Here is a 17,689-nt window from a genome sequence, read left to right as displayed (position 1 = left end):
GATCAACTAGAGCTCCAGGACGAAGGTTCCTAGAGGGCTTTCCTGGGGTGACAACGGGGAAAGATTTCACAGCAGGGATAAGGAAATAGAATATTCTGGAATATCCTGCCATTACTACTCTGATGACTCTTTGTGAAACCTCTTTTGCTTTTCTCTTGATGATGTTGTTGACTGCGTGTATTTTGATCATATCACTTGAGAGTTCTTTTACATGTGAACCGTTACATAATACATGCTGGTGATTAGCCTCCTCTTGATGAAGATCTCCTGAAGTCTTACATGGCATTCAATGCTAGCCAAGGTGCTGATGGTCTAAGGATGAATGACCTCTGTTGACCAGTCCATTCTCAAGGAAAACAGTGTATAGTCTATCGCCAGCCCCAACCCTGCCACCAACAGAACTCTGGGCATCCCCACTTACTTGTAATCTCAAGAGTACTTACAACAGCATGAGACATCTGTCATTCTCATGCATACCACGTTTTCCCCCAAATGATGGCAAACTTTTGAAGAAGTTAGGCAGTGCACTATCCTCCTGTGTATGTACCCTGGGGGCTATCACACAGTATACATAGAATGAGTGATACATTTCACATCCTGGGAGATCTCAGCTTTGTAAGGAGATAGACTTGAAAGCTAAATTCACAAAGCAACACGGGAAATGCTTTACTAGTCTTCATAACAACCCATTGTCATATCTTTGAAATGAAGCCTTGGACCTTTATAACACATGCTATTTGATGGCCTATGGCCTGTAATTCCTTTATGCTTAAAGGTGGCATGAGGCCTTGTATGGATTTGGGTTATGGCATCATTTATGCTCAGGCAAGTGCATTGGGCTGAATGCTGCTTTTAAAAAGCAAGTATTTTATTTTTTAATGAGATATAATTGGCATACAACTTTGTGTAAGTTTAAGATGTACAATGTGTTGATTTGATACATTTATATATTACAATATGATTATCGTGGTAGCATTAGCTAACACCTCTATTATGTCACATAATTATCTTTTATTTTTTCTGGTGGGAACCGTTAAGATCTAGTCTCTTAGCAACTTTGAAGTTTATAATACAGTGCTGTTGACTATAATCATTATGCTGTGCATTCGATATCTAGAACTTATTTATTTGCTAATCACAAGTTTGTACCCTTAATTAACATCTCTCCATTTTTCCAAAGCTATAGTAAGTAAAACAGTATGGTATTGGCACAAAAATAGCCACATATACCAGTAGAACAGAACAGAGAGCCCAGAAATAAACCCTCATATAAACGATCAATTGATATTTGACAAGGGAGCCAAATATACTCAATGGGTAAAGGACAGTCTCTTCAATAAATAGTGTTGGGAAAATGAAAAAGCCCATGCAGAATTAAATTGGACCCCTATCTTATACCACTCAAAAATTAACTTGAAAAGGATTAAAGGCTTTAACAGAAGACCTAATAGCAGAAAAACCTAGAAGAAAACATAAGGAAGAAGTCCCTTTGACACTGGTCTTGGCAAAGATTTTTTGACTATGACAGCAAAAGCCCAAGCAACAAAAGAAAAAAATCAGCAAGTGAGACTACATCAGACTAAAAAGCTTCTGCACAGGAAAAGAAATAGTCAACAAAATTAAAAAGCAATCTAGGGAATGAGAGAAACTATTTGCAAACCATCTATTTGATTAAAAAAAACAAATATTTTAAATACATAGTAACTAATTTTAGAATAACTAAGATCCTTAGTGAATTGAATAGGTTTCTGCCAGTTCAAAAACTCTTCAAATGCAGTCCTCTCTTAAGCAGAGAATTTGTCTTGGGTAACTCAGTACATGTATTCCTTTAAACAAGTTAGAAAGATGGGGCTCTGTTTTTCATCATGGGACTGAATACAGTAGAAGAAAGAATAGAAAATGAACTGGGTAGCAAACCGTGGTATCAAGGGCAATGATTTTCTAGGTTTCTGGGTCTATGAGGACTAAACGACAAATTCTGTTTTAGACATCTGCAGAAATGCAAGGGATGAAAATAAATATAGAGACACATGAGGCTATTTCAGAGTGAAAAGATAATTGGACAAGATGATAATCATTTATTATATACAGCGGTGGCTATATTACAAGAAACTGCAGTCCAGACCTCTAGCTAACCTCATTTGCCAGATGAGTTTCCCACCCCCAACCCTCTAAGGAATGAAGTCCCCTTCCTCATTTTAATGTCATCGAAAAATTCGAACATAAAGATTCTTTACTCTTTTGCATGCCAGACAACAAGTTATGGGTCCCTGTAAAGCAAGATTCCGAATCAGTATAATATCATCATTGATGGAAAGATTAATATAAATATCCCATTTACCAATGAGGAAACTTCAGAGATGTATATAACTTGTCCAAAGTCTTACTGCTGGAGCAGAACATAGATGCCCATCATATGGGCTAGTTTCTAAAGCCAGAAGTCTCACGGTACCTTGAGCCCTAGATGCATCTCTAGAGACTAGAACTTAGGGTGGATGTCCTGTGGTGGAGGGCAGGTACTGGAGGCAGGTCAGCCAAGGTGGGTGTATGGAACCTGGAGGACTTTATGATGCTCTGCCAATCATAGCATTTAGACGATTTACTCCGCAGTCTCTGCATGAAAATGGACCGACTTGAGTTACAGGGAAACCTCTGCTGGTTTCCTTGTGTGGGACTCCAAGTTCACAGAACTGCCAGAGGGAAGCATTTCCTGTTCTGGGTCTTTTAAATGTGTTTTCCCCATGGGTCTGCAGAGAGAAGGCAAGGCTCACAGTGCCTCCCCTTTGCCCCCTTTAGGTGTTTGTGGGTCTTACTCTCTGGTCAGGGAAAGAACCATGTTAATACAAGCGACCATGAGAGCTCTAAGAGACCAGTCAAGACTTCTTCTTTTTGATGCTGTTGTTAATATCAGCATCTGATATCTGTGAGCTCCTTGAGTTGGAGATGTTATATACCTTTATCTAAGAGGTACACACAGACTTCTGTTGAATGTCATTATTTAGTTAATAAAGGAGCTTCTCACACTAATCCCTTCACTTAAATCTTTACAACCACCTTCTACAGTTGGCATCATTGCTGTTTTTTTTTAAGTATTACTGATGAGGAAACTGAACTTTAAAGAAGTAATCATTTGACCAAGGATGCTTAACCAGGAAGTGTAGAGCTGGCACACAAATCCAGATCTTCTGGCTCCAGAATCCAAGCTGTGTCCACTAATCTCCACTGTGCACTGACCAAATGTACCATCTTGAACATTTAGCTCATGGGTCCAATTTTATTTAAAGTATATATAGGTCCATGAATGGATCTCCCTCCATCCACCTAAAAGACTATTCAAAATGAATCTTACTTGTTTGAAAATCCTTCACCTAGACCTTCCCTAGCTAAGACCACCTCACCTGTCCCCATCCAATTCCAAGCATCAGGAACATCAACCATCAAAGCTGCCTCTCCTGAGTGGCACTGACCCCTGGCCTTTCATGTTTTGTCAGGGTTCAGGGCTTAATCTGCATTGCTACCCAGGAAGTGGGGGAAAAAATAGAACGTGAGAAAAAATAATATCCAATTGTCTCCTTGTTTTTAGCCTTTATGTTGCTCTCTCCCAGGAGGAAAATACTGAGAGGACAAAGGGCATCTTTGAAATGAAAGCCAGCTAACGGACCCTAGGTTTCGAGTAATCGTCTCTCTTCCTGTCGCTCAGACTGTGCTTGTGATGTCTGTTAAGTGAACTGTGGGGACCCTTTGGAGATCTTAGTAGTCCCTTTGTATCTTCTGTATATTGCATGTATCAAAAAGGACCAAGAGTTGAACTATTAAAACCAGTTCACTGTCAGGGCCAGAATGTGGGGTTTGCAATATTTGTGGCTTTAAGATAAAAGACTGTCTCTCTGACATGGCTTCCTTTTCCATCTTGCCAAAGATAGAATATGGTTTTGGAACAATGAGCTAATGAGTGAACAAATAAGAGAATTGATAATGAATATATGATCAATGGATGCATATATAGATATGAAAAATCAGTGTACATTTGGAAGGAAATCCACATTTATATGATTTAATGATGCTATGTGGACCACTTTGGGAATCAGAAAGATTGGATGAATTGAGACTGGGGACAAGTTTACTTTCTCTCCCCTTCTTACATTTATATCTATATTTATATCCAGTATCTATATTTATACTCTTATCTATGATTATTATCAGTACCAGAGACGATGTACATAAAATTTCCTAGTATGAAACAGTAGTATACCATCTATTATTAGAAATTAGATTTCCATTTCTTCTGAGCACCGTGGACATTTCAAAATCAGCAGTTTTTATTTCTCCCTCTACAGTATTGCATGATTGAGCAATTACTTTCTTTGGTTATTTTATTGACATTTGTCTATATTGGCACCAACATTTTTGGAGTTTCCAGTTAATTATTTATGTAACATTATTATTTTTACCAATATGAATCATGTTTTATTTTTGCTTTCAAAGTCAAAATCCAAAAACCTTCATTCTGATTTTTTTATAGACTTTATGGAAAATGTAATTTTGTCTCGATTAAACATTGGAGACATGTGGGTTATCAGGGGGCTGCTTTTAGGAAATAGTGTTAAGATGAATCAGAATGTTTGAGCAGAGTTCAATTTTATGCTGCAAGAAACATTTCCATTTTTAGGAATTGGGAAAATACTTTAGAGAGAATTGAGAGCAAACTTTCTCTTCCTCCTCTTTCTAACATATTAAAACTGAAGTACAGGGCGATGAAGTTATTTATCCCAAGTCATATACAGAGTTAGGGTAGAGAATATATTAATACTGGGGATCCTGGTTGCCAGTTTTTTTCTGCTTCTTCTTCTTCTCCTTCTTCTCCTTCTCATGGCCAACAGCCACGATCCTGCTTCTAAGTAGTACTAGTTAGAAATAGTGGTTACGGGCAGTATATGTGCTCACCATTCTTGTCTAACAGATATGCCTTGGGTCCTTCCTCTACTTCCTAGACCTTGGTTTCCTCATTTGTAAAACTAAGTGGGTGAGAGAGGAAGGAAACCATGTGACTTCTGGGCAAGGTTCTTTTTCAGCTCTGCACATCTATGAAGAGTGATGACGTTATTATGTGGGCAAGATTCTCAGATGACAGAAGCTTCTCAAGTCTTCCTATTTCCTCTTTCTCTTTATCCGTAAGCATGTTCAGAATTCAATTCTATGTCCAATTGCCGTAAATGTTTCAGTCTATTATTCCAGAATGTCTGATCGTGCCTTGTGACTTCTTTTTTTTAAACTGATGATTAAACTGAGCCCCAGAAAAGTGAAGTGACTTGTCCAAGCTTGTTGTTAGTAGAATAGGTTTCAAGTCAGATCTCTCAGGCTCTAAAACTGAAATTCATCTCCTTTCTTTGCCTTCCATTCTTACCTGTAATAGGTAAAATATGTTCTCCATCCCTGACCCACAGGGCCTCATCTCTGCATGTTGTTTTAATGTAAACCTGTTAAAATATTTTTGGCAAGTAGAAGTAGCATGGCGAATAAATATTAACGAACTGCAGTTAAGTGCCTTGCATGTTCAGTGTCTATTACACAATCTCATCCTTGTTATGATGTGTATTTCACAGATACTTTCTGTGTATAGGTCTTATTTTCAACGTGGTACTTATGATTCTCTGAGACAATGATCTATGCTAGTTTTTCTCTTGTGAGGAAGTGTGTGTGTCAATATCTGGATGTAGGGGCGTTGGAGTCAGACATCCTGGGTTCCAATTCTTGCTTAGACATTAACTATGTAATCTTAGGAAAACTGCTTAATTTTCCTTATTCACTTTTCCCTCAGTTTTGATGTGGCAGGATCGACTCCCTTCTGATTTAGACAATGTCAATTTTATTTTATTTATTTATGTAGTTAATATTATGAACATTTAACATTTAATTTTTGTTAATTTAATTACCAACATTTTGCGCATTTGACAGCTTGTCAGTGATCTATGTTTTTGTGTGTATGTGATCGCCAGGATAATTACCTTCAAGGATATTTAGTTATATTCTACTTCTGGTCACAGAGTATCTAATTTCTCAACTTCTAAGTTCTTCCCCATCCAAATTGTCCTTTCCCACAACAGATGAATTCATTTCCTTTTATTCTTGTTCTACCTGTTGTCTACCTATTTGTGTTTCTTTCTGTTCTAGTTCCATGGCTTTGCATAGATCGTGTCCATTTTAAATGAGATAATGAACATTAAATGCTTAGCCTAGAGACTGTGGAGTACAGACTTCACAAATTTATCTCTTAAGATAATTAACCCTCACACTAACTCTGGGTAGAACTCTGGGAGAAACAAAAATTCTCCGGCCAAATTCTTTGCATGAGTAGAGTGCTTGAGTGGCCGTTAGTTGATGCACATCCAGCCACCATCCATCACACTGCAAGCATGATTGTCTTTTTTTTTTTCTTTCCAGCCTTTTGGAGGTCTATAAGCATGATCCTCTTTTGACCTTCCTTGGTTGTGTTTTCTGGGCAGAGGACAAGATCTGGACATTGGTGCAGCACAACAACACGGAGCTGACCCATGTGCGAGGTGCCAACGCTGAGAAGCCCTACTCCATGACCTTGGACTACGGAGGCAGCTTGGAGCAGCTGGAGGCCGTGATTGACGGCTCGGAGCACTGTGAACAAGAGGTGGCCTACCACTGCAAGAGGTCCCGCCTGCTCAACACGCCAGGTAAGAACTACTCCTGCCCAGGCCCCTTTGCGAAGGCCATGCAGGATGACCGCATTGTGGCAGTTGGGCCCTGAAACCCTGGAATACGTAGGAGAGGGGGGGTTTGCCAAAAATGGGGCTGCAACTACAACGGTTCCCTATACAATGAGAGAAATGCCACCAGGAGAGACTCCTGATGGACTCGTCCTTGCTCTGATACCCAGGGTGTGACCTCGAGGGTGTTCTGTAACCTCTCAAGATTTTCTCTCCATCTTCAAAAAAGGGGCAGCGACAACACCCATCTTGCAATCGTGGTGAGAATGGAAAGTTTCTTGAGATCAGTGGCACTCGAAGAGAGCATTTGAGTTAGACGTAGGAAGTGTGAAAGCGGAAATGGTATTTCTGGCAGACGAGAAAGCACCAAAGATCTCAGCACACTCACCAAAGAGCAATGAGTTGTGTCTGGGGCAAAGGAAACATAGAGGAGCAGTATTAGGCAAGGAGGCCAACAGGGAAAGCGGCCACATCCTGTGTGTTTGCAGTACTCACGTTACCTGAAAAGTGCAGGCCTTAATGGAAATGACTCTTCTTTTAAAATAAAGTTTACTTTTAGGAAAAATTATATTAACTGTATTTATATATTTTTTTGTTCTCTTACGGTTAGTTTTTTAGCGTGAATGGCTGATAAAGGGTTGCAAAAAAACCTTGTAGGATTGCTTACCAAAACCCGAAAGGGTTTGCACAACGTCAGGAGGGCTTTGTCAAAGTTGATGCATGCCCTGGGAGTCAGTCATTTCTGTGCATATCAGTTCATCATTCATGGCAGAAAAAAGGGGGGAAAAATGGCTGAGTAGCACAAGGATGTGGAATAGCCAAGAAAGGGTGTCAGAATCTTTAGCCTCAAGGAACTTATGATCCTTGAAAGTGAGGAATTTTGAAAGGATTGAGGAAATTAGACAATGAAATGTCAAACAAGCAGAAGTGCTAGAAACCTAACTAAATACAACCCACCCACTGCCTCACTGATCTAGAATCCTTAGGCAAGAATTGTCCCACATAAGTGAATTTTCCAGATAACTGTCACTTACCCCTTTAAGCACCGAAAATGTTTTTAAAGAATTTTTAACTATTTGAAATGAAAATCTTTCTCAACTGGATCACATGCTTCCTTGCCTTCTTAAACAGAGAACTCTGAACATGAAATGTCACCTTTTCTTGATGACTCAGGATCATCATTGTGAAAATCAGTGACTGTACTGTCCTTGGACTCAGCAATGCTTGCAGAGCTGATTCAGAGGCCCTGCTTGGGGTCCCTTTTACCAGTATCCTCAGAGAGTCAGTGTTTGTGTGTGTTCAGATTTCGTTCTCTCCTGGCTGTCAAGCCTGCATGTGTGACTCAGCACTCTTTGCAGAGAGTCTGTGTCCACAAAACCATCCTAACCTCTTATGATTGTGTTGCTTCTAGTTTCCTAACGTTTGGCTTGGTGGAACTTTGGGAAAAATGGGATTATGTTCATTCTGACCATGGGATTTCCTTTAGTATATACATCCTGTGACATCAGTTTGGCTTTACTGTTGCCTTTGTATGATTTTTTTTTAATCTTTATTGGAGTATAATAGCTTTACAGTGTTGTGTTAGTTTCTGCTGCATAACAAAGTGGATCAGCTATATGTATACATGTAACCCCGTGTCCCCTCCCTCTTGAGTCTCCTTCCCACCCTCCCTATCCCACCCCTCTAGGTGGTCACAAAGCACCGAGCTGATCTCCCTGTGAGATGCAGCTGCTCCCCACTAGCTGTCTATTTTATATTTGTTAGTGTATATATGTCCATGCCACTCTCTCACTTCGTCCCAGCTTACCCTTCCCCCTCCCCATGTCCTCAAGTCCATTCACTACATCTGCATCTTTATTCCTGTCCTGCCCCTAGGTTCATTAGAACCTTTTTATTTTTTAGATTCCATATATATGTGTTAGCATACAGTATTTCTTTTTCTCTTTCTGACCTCACTCTGTATAACAGACTCTAGGTCCATCCACCTCACTACAAATAACTCAATTTTGTTTCCTTTTATGGCTGAGTAATATTCCATTGTATATATGTGCCACATCTTCTTTATCCATTCATCTGTTGATGGACACTTAGGTTGCTTCCATGTCCTGGCCATTGTAAATAGTGCTGCAATGAACATTGTGGTACATGACTCTTTTTGAATTATGGTTTTCTCAGGGTATATGCCCAGTAGTGGGATTGCTGGGTCATATGGTAGTTCTATTTTTAGTTTTTTGAGGGAACCTCCATACTGTTCCCCATAGTGGCTGTATCAATTTACATTCCCACCAACAGTGCAAGAGGGTTCCCTTTTCTCCACACCCTCTCCAGCATTTATCGTTTGTAGATTTTTTGATGATGGTCATTCTGACTGGTGTGAGGTGATAACTCATTGTAGTGTTGATTTGCATTTCTCTAATGATTAGTGATGTTAAGCATCCTTTCATGTGTTTGTTGGCAATATGTATGTCTTCTTTGGAGAAATGTCTATTTAGGTCTTCTGTCCATTTTTGGATTGGGTTGTTTGTCTTTTTGATATTTAGCTGCATGAGCTGCTTGTATATTTTGGAGATTAATCCGCTGTCAGTTGCTTCATTTACAAATATTTTCTCCCATTCTGAGGGTTGTCTTTTCGCCTTGTTTATAGTTTCCTTTGCCGTGCAAAAACTTTTAAGTTTCATTAGGTCCCATTTGTTTATTTTTGTTTTTATTTCCATTTCTCTAGGAGGTGGGTCAAAAAGGATCTTGCTGTGATTTATGTCATAGAGTGTTTTGCCTATGTTTTCCTCTAAGAGTTTTATAGTGTCTGGCCTTACATTTAGGTCTTTAATCCATTTTGAGTTATTTTTGTGTATGGTGTTAGGGAGTGTTCTAATTTCATTCTTTTACATGTAGCTATCCAGTTTTCCCAGCACCACTTATTGAAGAGTCTGTCTTTTCTCCATTGTATATTCTTGCCCCCTTTATCAAAGATAAGGTGGCCATATGTGCATGGGTTTATCTCTGGGGTTTCTATTCTGTTCCATTGATCTATATTTCTGTTTTTGTGCCAGTACCATACTGTCTTGATTGCTGTAGCTTTGTAGTATAGCCTGAAGTGAGGGAGCCTGATTCCTCCAGCTCCATTTTTCTTTCTCAAGATTGTTTTGGCTATTCGGGGTCTTTTGTGTTTCCATGCAAATTGTGAAATTTTTTGTTCTACTTCTGTGAAAAATGCCATTGGTAGTATGATAGGGATTGCACTGAATCTGTAGATTGCTTTGGGTAGTATAGTCATTTTCACAATGTTGATTCTTCCAATCCAAGAACATGGTATATCTCTCCATCTGTTGTGTCGTCTTTAATTTCTTTCATCAGTGTCTTATAGTTTTCTGCATACATGTCTTTTGTCTCCTGAGGTAGGTTTATTCCTAGATATTTTATTATTTTTGTTGCAGTGGTAAATGGGAGTGTTTCCTTAATTTCTCTCTCAGATTTTTCATCATTAGTGTATAGGAATGCAAGAGATTTCTGTGCATTAATTTTGTATCCTGCTACTTAACCAAATTCATTGATTAGTTCTGTAGTTTTCTGGTAGCATCTTTAGGATTCTCTATGTATAGTATCATGTCATCTGCAAACAGTGACAGTGTTACTTCTTCTTTCCAAGTTGGATTCCTTTTATTTCTTTTTCTTCTCTGATTGCTGTGGCTAAAACTTCCAAAACTATGTTGAATAAACCATTAGCCAAACTCATCAAGAAAAAAAGGGAGAATACTCAAATCAAAGGAATTAGAAAAGAAAAAGAAGTAACAGCTGACACTACAGAAATACAAAGGATCATGAGAGATTACTCCAAGCAACTATATGCCAATAAAATGGACAATTTGGAAGAAATGGACAAATTCTTAGCAAAGCACAACCTTCTGAGACTGAACCAGGAAGAATTAGAAAATATAAACAGACCAATCACAAGCACTGAAATTAAAACTCTGATTAAAAACCTTCTGACAAACAAAAGCCCAGGACCAGTTGGCTTCACAGGTGAATTCTATCAAACATTTAGAGAAGAGCTAACACCTATCCTTTTCAAACTCTTCCAAAATATAGCAGAGGAAGGAACACTCGCAAACTCATTCTACGAGACCACCATCACCCTGGTACCAAAACCAGACAAAGATGTCACAAAGAAAGAAAACTACAGGCCAATATCACTGATGAACATAGATGCAAAATTCCTCAACAAAATAGTAGCAAACAGAATCCAACAGCCCATTAAAAGGATCATACGCCATGATCAAGTGGGGTTTATCTCAGGAATGCAAGGATTCTTCAATATACACAAATCAATCAATGTAATACACCATATTAACAAAATGAAGGCTAAAAACCATATGATAATCTCAATAGATGCAGAAAATTCTTTTGACAAAATTCAACACCCATTTATGATAAAAACTCTCCAGAAGGTAGGCATAGAGAGAACCTACCTCACCATAATAAAGGCCATATATGACAAACCCACAGCCAACATCTTTCTCAGTGGTGAAAAAATAAAACCATTTCCTCTAAGATCAGGAATAAGACAAGGTTGTCCACTCTCACCACTATTGTTCTTTTTTTTTTTTCTTTTTTTTTTTGGACTTAAAAAAAAATTTATTCCGATCAGAAATACCAAAAGAAACACGTTAACTCTGAAACATTTAACAGATTTCATTTAAACTCATATAGTCACAAAACTCAAAATATCAAACAAAAACAACCACTTTTAATAATGAAACTTTAAAAAAGGAAACGTGTAGACTCCTCCACAATTTAGGAGCCATTTAGGCAAGCAAATATTCACTATTAGGCAAAAAGACAGCATTAAAAACGAAAAATCCTCAGAGTTAAGGAGAATGCCTATTCAAGTCTTTGATACACATTTATAAGCACGTGAGAAAACAGACTATTTTAAAAGAAACCAAGGCTGAGTGCTTACCCTTTCTTTAAATGTGATCTCCCACCTCGCTTCCATCTTGACTGCATGCCCCTCACACGACAGTACTTCATCTACACTGAACAGTGTTGGTCAACATGATCGGCTTACCGTGAAGCCCTCCAGTACCACCCGTTATCCTCTTATTAAGGTTTGTACAGCCCTGTAACTGAGTATCACCACTGTAATCAAGCCAAGGAATTGCAGGTCTCCAAAGATGATTATATATGCACAATTCTGTCTCATTGCACAGTTCGTAATATATAGCAGGTGATTATATAACCAACCATAAAGTAAGATGAATATTGACTATTGAGACTAAAGCATCAACTTTGTCTCCAACCACAAATGAAACAAAGACACATACATTTGCCACCATACAGAGGTTGAGTTTACTCTGTAGTACAGTCCTGAGGGCTCATACCACTCTAAGGGTGTTACGTATAGAATCCAGAACATATTTCTGGTGGCATCAGAATGAAGTATAGGAGGCAAGACCAGGAGTGCCCTGCGCTCATGAGCTGTCTGTGCCACAGAAAGGCCACTTTTAAAGCTGTGCAGATAAAAGTTATTCACTCATGTTTGCTTTTTCCAAATTATTACCATACTAGTTCACACTGAAGGCAAAAACAATAGTTAGAATCTCTTCCTTACTAATAACACATTTTGACTTCTTTTAAATTTCAGACAAAGCTGTTGGCTACCACAAATTCTGTTGAGTTTTTTGTCAAATTTAAGAAAATATAGGACAACATAAAACCAACCCTGGTAACGTATTTGCAGTTTGGTCTTCAAAAGCTGTAAAAAGTGACAAAGAAATCAAAAAATATAATGAGTTAAAACCATTAAAAAAATATTTGTTTTTAAATGCCACATGTTTGAGACAGCAGAAGAGGAAGCACCCTCCTTCAAATTCTCACTTCACTTGTATTTCACAAAAGTGCTTTAGAATTTAGATTTCTATCACCTACATGGAGTGTAGAGGCAAAAGGAAGCCCCGTGGAACTGAAGGCCAGTGGAGTCTACTCCCAGGGTCAGGGTGTGACCCCAGGCTAACGCACCGGCCACATGCTGAGCACTCATATATGCCCAGGAGTGCTGGACACACATACACAGGAGTGAGGGGATCAGACACCAGTGCCTTTGCCACTCATTCCTGAAACTCAACCCACTTGAAATCCTGACTCTATTCCATAGGCCAAAGGATGCTACTCTCATTTATTTGGTGTCAAATCCTTGTTTTCTCAAATCCTTACACCTGCACCTTGGTTTCTAAAATTAACGGCCATTTCCAGCACAACGCTGTCAGACAGAGCCTTTGTAAAGCTAGTGAGCTTCACTACAGCCTGGCAAACGCGTGACAATGCCTCCGAATGCTTCACAGCTGGAAGGAAGATGTTCCTGTCACTTGACCAGCCACCCTGCATTGAGAGGTAAACATCGTTTTTGGACTATCTGTCCAGAAACTGAGTAAACTACCAATTGAGACCCTGACTTTATTTTGGTCAGCATGTGCACAGAGTAACATGCAATTACCCAGAATGATGAAAGACTGGTAATAAAACCCATGTGCTCTGCTCCGTGTCAGATGCTGGAAGGTAATCTTAACGACAGAATACTTACAGATGTGGATTTTTAAAAGATCGATAAACCACTTTTCTAGGATGTCTCGTATGTTTTATTAGTTATTCAATTGGTGTATGAGTCACTTTGCCTTATTTATCTGGGAAAAAGTACTGAGTTTTTTTCCCCCTCCCCAGAACACTTAGAAACCAGAAAAAAAATCTGAGGTCCTATTAATAGACTTCCAAAATAAAATTTTATGGAAGCATTTTGTTGTTTTTTTAAAGGGAGTTTCAAGAGAACAGGATACTTGACTATGACAAACTACTACTCAAAGGAAAAACTACCAAAACTCCAAAGCTCTTCACTAAATTGGCAACAACAATTCAAAGAAGCTGAGCTAAACAGAATTGGATCTGTAATGCAATTACAGGTTTCCCCTGCATTCCTGCGGAACTTTTTGTAAGCCGAAATGGCATAGAATGAGGAAGCAATCACCTTTTCTTGTAAAAGCAAAAATCATCTCCGTATTTCTTTTGGTTAGTGAAAACAGGTACTAATGTAGGTCTTTTGTAAAAGCGAAGTGGCATAAAGGAAACTCTGGAGAAGTGGGGGATACCTGTAATATGAACCTTCTTAATGGGATGAAACACCTTTAACAAAATTTAAGCCTCCACGTTTTCTGGCAACGAAATAGTGAAATTAATATAAAAATATTTTGGGAAGCTTTAAGGTCATATTGAGAAATACAGAGAAAACTTTCTACCCTAGAAAGCAAAATGGGAGATGTCATTAGTTGCTTTAGTCTACCACGTCGAAAGAGAAATAATTTGGATAATGACCATCCCAACAGGTGCTTAGTTTCAAAACGAATACAAACAATTTATCGTGAAAAACCTACACATAATAAGCTGTTTTTCTTCTCTCTTCTGCTCCTTTTTCCTACCATGTATATGTTTTAAGTTAACAAAAACTACCCTTTGTAACTCCTCCTAAAAGCAGAGAAGAAATGGAGTAATAGAAGTAAGCCTGAGAAATCATGGGACCCTAAGAGCCTTTCCTCTGGCTGGTCATGGCCACTTATGCTTCAATACAGAAGATTTGTGGAAAAAAGTATCATATATCTTGGCTGTTAGTTTCCTTGTCAAAAGCCATCAGATAGACAGCTATTAACCAGGCAATTAGCCTAAAGTTCTCAGATAATAATTAAAAAAAGTACTAACACTGTCCCCCCCAAAATCCCCCCAAAACCTTAAATTTTCCTACTGAAACCTTTTATTCTGAATTTGTTGGTGCTTAAGAAAAACAGCTTTGCCCATAATTCACTGTGCCCTGGACTTAGGACACCAACTTGTATTTGGCCAATTAGAAACAAGGCCAAACTGCATTCTTCTTAGGTCTATTCAGTTGATTAATGGCACTTAACTGATTTCTTTCATATAATCTTTAACAAGAACTCATAAGTCGCATTAATTATGCCCCAAGAGATGAGGGATCGATGGTAATTCAGATGGGCACCTCTGAAAAGATTTGTCAGTTTCCTGTCCCGTTCTAGCCAGATTTTTTGGAAAACCTTAGGGAAAGACTGAAATTCCCCACCAATCTGAGATTGCATGCGAGTTTTTACAACATTAACTGGAAAAAACAAGATCCCCAACATGGCACCCAACAGGCCCCCGCAGATAAAATCATTGACCAAATGAGCACCGTGGGTTGTTGCTGTAGGCAGGTACTCCTTGATGGGACCTCGAAGGCTAAAAAAAAGGACATTGCTGAATCCGTTACGGAAAAGAACAGGCACCAAGCCTCGATAATACTCTCTAATTCCATGGCATTTCAGTGCTTTGAAAGCCTGATAAGTGTTTGTAAATTTGTCATGATGCTTGTGGTCTTGAAGCAATGTTTGAACTCTTTCCAATGGAGTGAAAATTGCTTCTGTCGTTCCTGCAAGTACTGCGGCCAGGCTACAGGTTGCAAACTCTGGGGTACTGACATGCTTACGGAGAAGGCAAGATAAATCCTCATACAGACCAAACATAAGTGCCAGTGTAGTCGTCTTCTGCATTAAAGGGGGAAGGATTCCGCGATACAAATTTCGAAACCCATCCCTCCTCAATTGAAGTACTGCATCCCGGGTTTTGATTCCATACAGCTGTTGCCGAAAGAGGACCTTCTGAATGGGAAATGTGATGGCTATATTGTTGAAAGCCGCACAGCAGCCACACAAGTAATGCTTCATTTCACTAACATTTGCAATATGAGGTGCTATATCTTGCTTTGAAGATGTTAGGATTGGTGGCCTCTTTTCATGAGCTTCTGAATCCATCGTGTTGCTTAAGATCTTCTTCGGGAAGGATTTTTTTAACCAAGTTTCCAATTTCAGTACTATCTTCATGTCAAGTTCAGGTGTCAATGTTCCACTGGCTTTGTAAAAGAAATCTGTCATTTTTCCTTCTTTAAGCTGGTGAACAATTTAAATTTTATAATTATCTTTTTCTTGAAAGTTAAAAGAATTCACCTGAAACACCATCTGGGACTGGTGTTTTGGGAGATGGTAGCTTTTTGATAATTTCCTCAATTTCTTCCATTGTTAGGTCTGTTAGGTTCTCTCTTCTGGAGTCAACTCTGATAACTGGATTTCCCATCGCCGCGGGCGCCAGGCTCCACGCCCGGTAGCGGCCCGCCTGCAGGCTGGCGAGCTCGCGAGCCCGCGAGCCACCGAGCCGGCTATTGTTCTTTTTTTTAAATTGAAATATAGTTGATTTACAATGTTATGTTAATTTTAGGTGTACAGCAAAGTGATTCAGATATACATACATATATATATACACACATATATATATATATTCTTTTTCATATTCTTTTCCCTTATAGGTTATTACAAAATATTGAGTATAGTTTCCTATGCTATACTATACATAGCTATATAGGACCTGTATTTTGAATACTATAGGTCCTTGTTGGTTATCTATTTTATATATAGTAGTGTATATCTGTTAATCCCAAACGCCTAAGGTAACCTCTACTTCCCCTTTGGTAACTATAAGTTTGCTTTCTGTCTGGGAGTCTGTTTCTGTTTTATAAATAAGTTCATTTGTATCATTTTTTTAGATTCCACATATAAGTGATATCATTTTATATTTGTCTTTCTGTGTCTGACTTACTTCACTTAGTATGATCATCTCTAGGTCCATTCATGTTGCTGCAAGTGGCATTATTTCATCCTTTTTTATGGCTGAGTAGTATTCCATTGTATATTTGTACCACATCTTCTTCACCCATTCATCAGTCGATGGACATTTAGGTTGTTTCCATATGTTAGCTATTGTGAATAGTACATGCTGTTTTTCTAACTCAGCTGTCATAAATTCCCTGAGCACATTTGGGTGGGAGGGCATGACCTAATCACCTTCCAAAGTCCCCACCTCTTGATACCATCACACTGGGGGGTTAGAATTCCAACACATGAATTTTTGAGGGACAAACATTCTGTCCATAACAGGCACACACTTGCAGGGATGTTTTCCTAATTTCCCTAATTATTAAGGCAATCCCATCCCCCTGGGGAAGGCCAGAGAGAGAAAGGAGAGGCTAGAGACCATCTTCTCCTTTCCTGCCTTCCCTCTGGAAGAGTTGGGTAAGGGTCTCCCTTACCTGCTGAAGCCAAGGCCCGCCCTGTGAAACTGTTTTACTAACTGCATTTGTCACACACACAGTATACAAATATCTTTCCACGTCAGTAAATATGACTTTATACCATAATGTTTTTAAGAACAGAGTCTTCCATTATATGGATGTACCAAATGGATACACAAGATTAACAAATCTATTTTGGACATTTAGATTGTATCCATTTTCTCACTATTACACATGATGCAAGAACATTTTTGCACATAGATCTTTATGTATAAAACCAGTTATATCCTTAGGATAAATTCCTTGGGGTGCCATTACCAGGGCAAAGCGTGTGCATATTTTTAAGACTTTTGCCATATTGACATCTGCAGTGTATCAAGGTTATACCAATTATTACTCTAAACATCACTGTGGGATTTGAGTGCCCATCTCCCAGCAATAGGTATTATCACCTTATTTCAACTTTGACAATCTGATAAATGCAGAGGAGGATCAAAGACAATTATAAATATTTTTTTATTAATTAAAATATCCCATAGCTTATTGGAAACTACTGGTAGCCAGGATTAGTAGAAGCAATAAAATATTACGAATTGTGGCTACCGTGGACTCAAACCAATAAGAGGAGTATGTGAAGGATGCCTTCTTGCTGTAGGTTTTCCCCCGTACCATACACAATAGATTATAAAGGGAGGAAATAAAAGAAGGCAAAATGAAAGAAATATAAATAATTGTTCAAATGGCCACCAATGACTAAGCATTTCTAATATTTAAGGATGTCTGTGGGGAACTGTATAAG

At 38.7% G+C, this 17,689-nt stretch overlaps 2 protein-coding genes across 2 annotated transcripts in view; one reads left to right on the top strand and one right to left on the bottom strand.

The window, feature by feature from the left end:
- Positions 1–17,689, top strand: part of CNTNAP5 (contactin associated protein family member 5) — a 903,219-nt gene that overhangs the window by 637,818 nt on the left and 247,712 nt on the right. Inside the window, exon 13 of the mRNA XM_033400123.2 lies at positions 6,504–6,704. Within this exon, the coding sequence (XP_033256014.1) occupies positions 6,504–6,704 (201 nt within the window). The remainder of the gene's footprint in view (positions 1–6,503; positions 6,705–17,689) is intronic.
- On the bottom strand, positions 12,896–15,976 carry LOC101290476 (mitochondrial nicotinamide adenine dinucleotide transporter SLC25A51). The gene is made up of 2 exons (XM_049712205.1): positions 15,773–15,976; positions 12,896–15,678 (listed from the first exon to the last, which is right to left on the bottom strand). The coding sequence occupies exons 1-2, from the start codon at positions 15,897–15,899 to the stop codon at positions 14,690–14,692; spliced, it is 1,116 nt and encodes a 371-aa protein (XP_049568162.1). The 5' UTR covers positions 15,900–15,976; the 3' UTR covers positions 12,896–14,689.

Source organism: Orcinus orca, chromosome 7, assembly GCF_937001465.1.
Source record: "Orcinus orca chromosome 7, mOrcOrc1.1, whole genome shotgun sequence".
NCBI classification, from domain to species: Eukaryota; Metazoa; Chordata; class Mammalia; order Artiodactyla; family Delphinidae; genus Orcinus; species Orcinus orca.
This window is presented reverse-complemented; position numbering and strand designations above follow the sequence as displayed.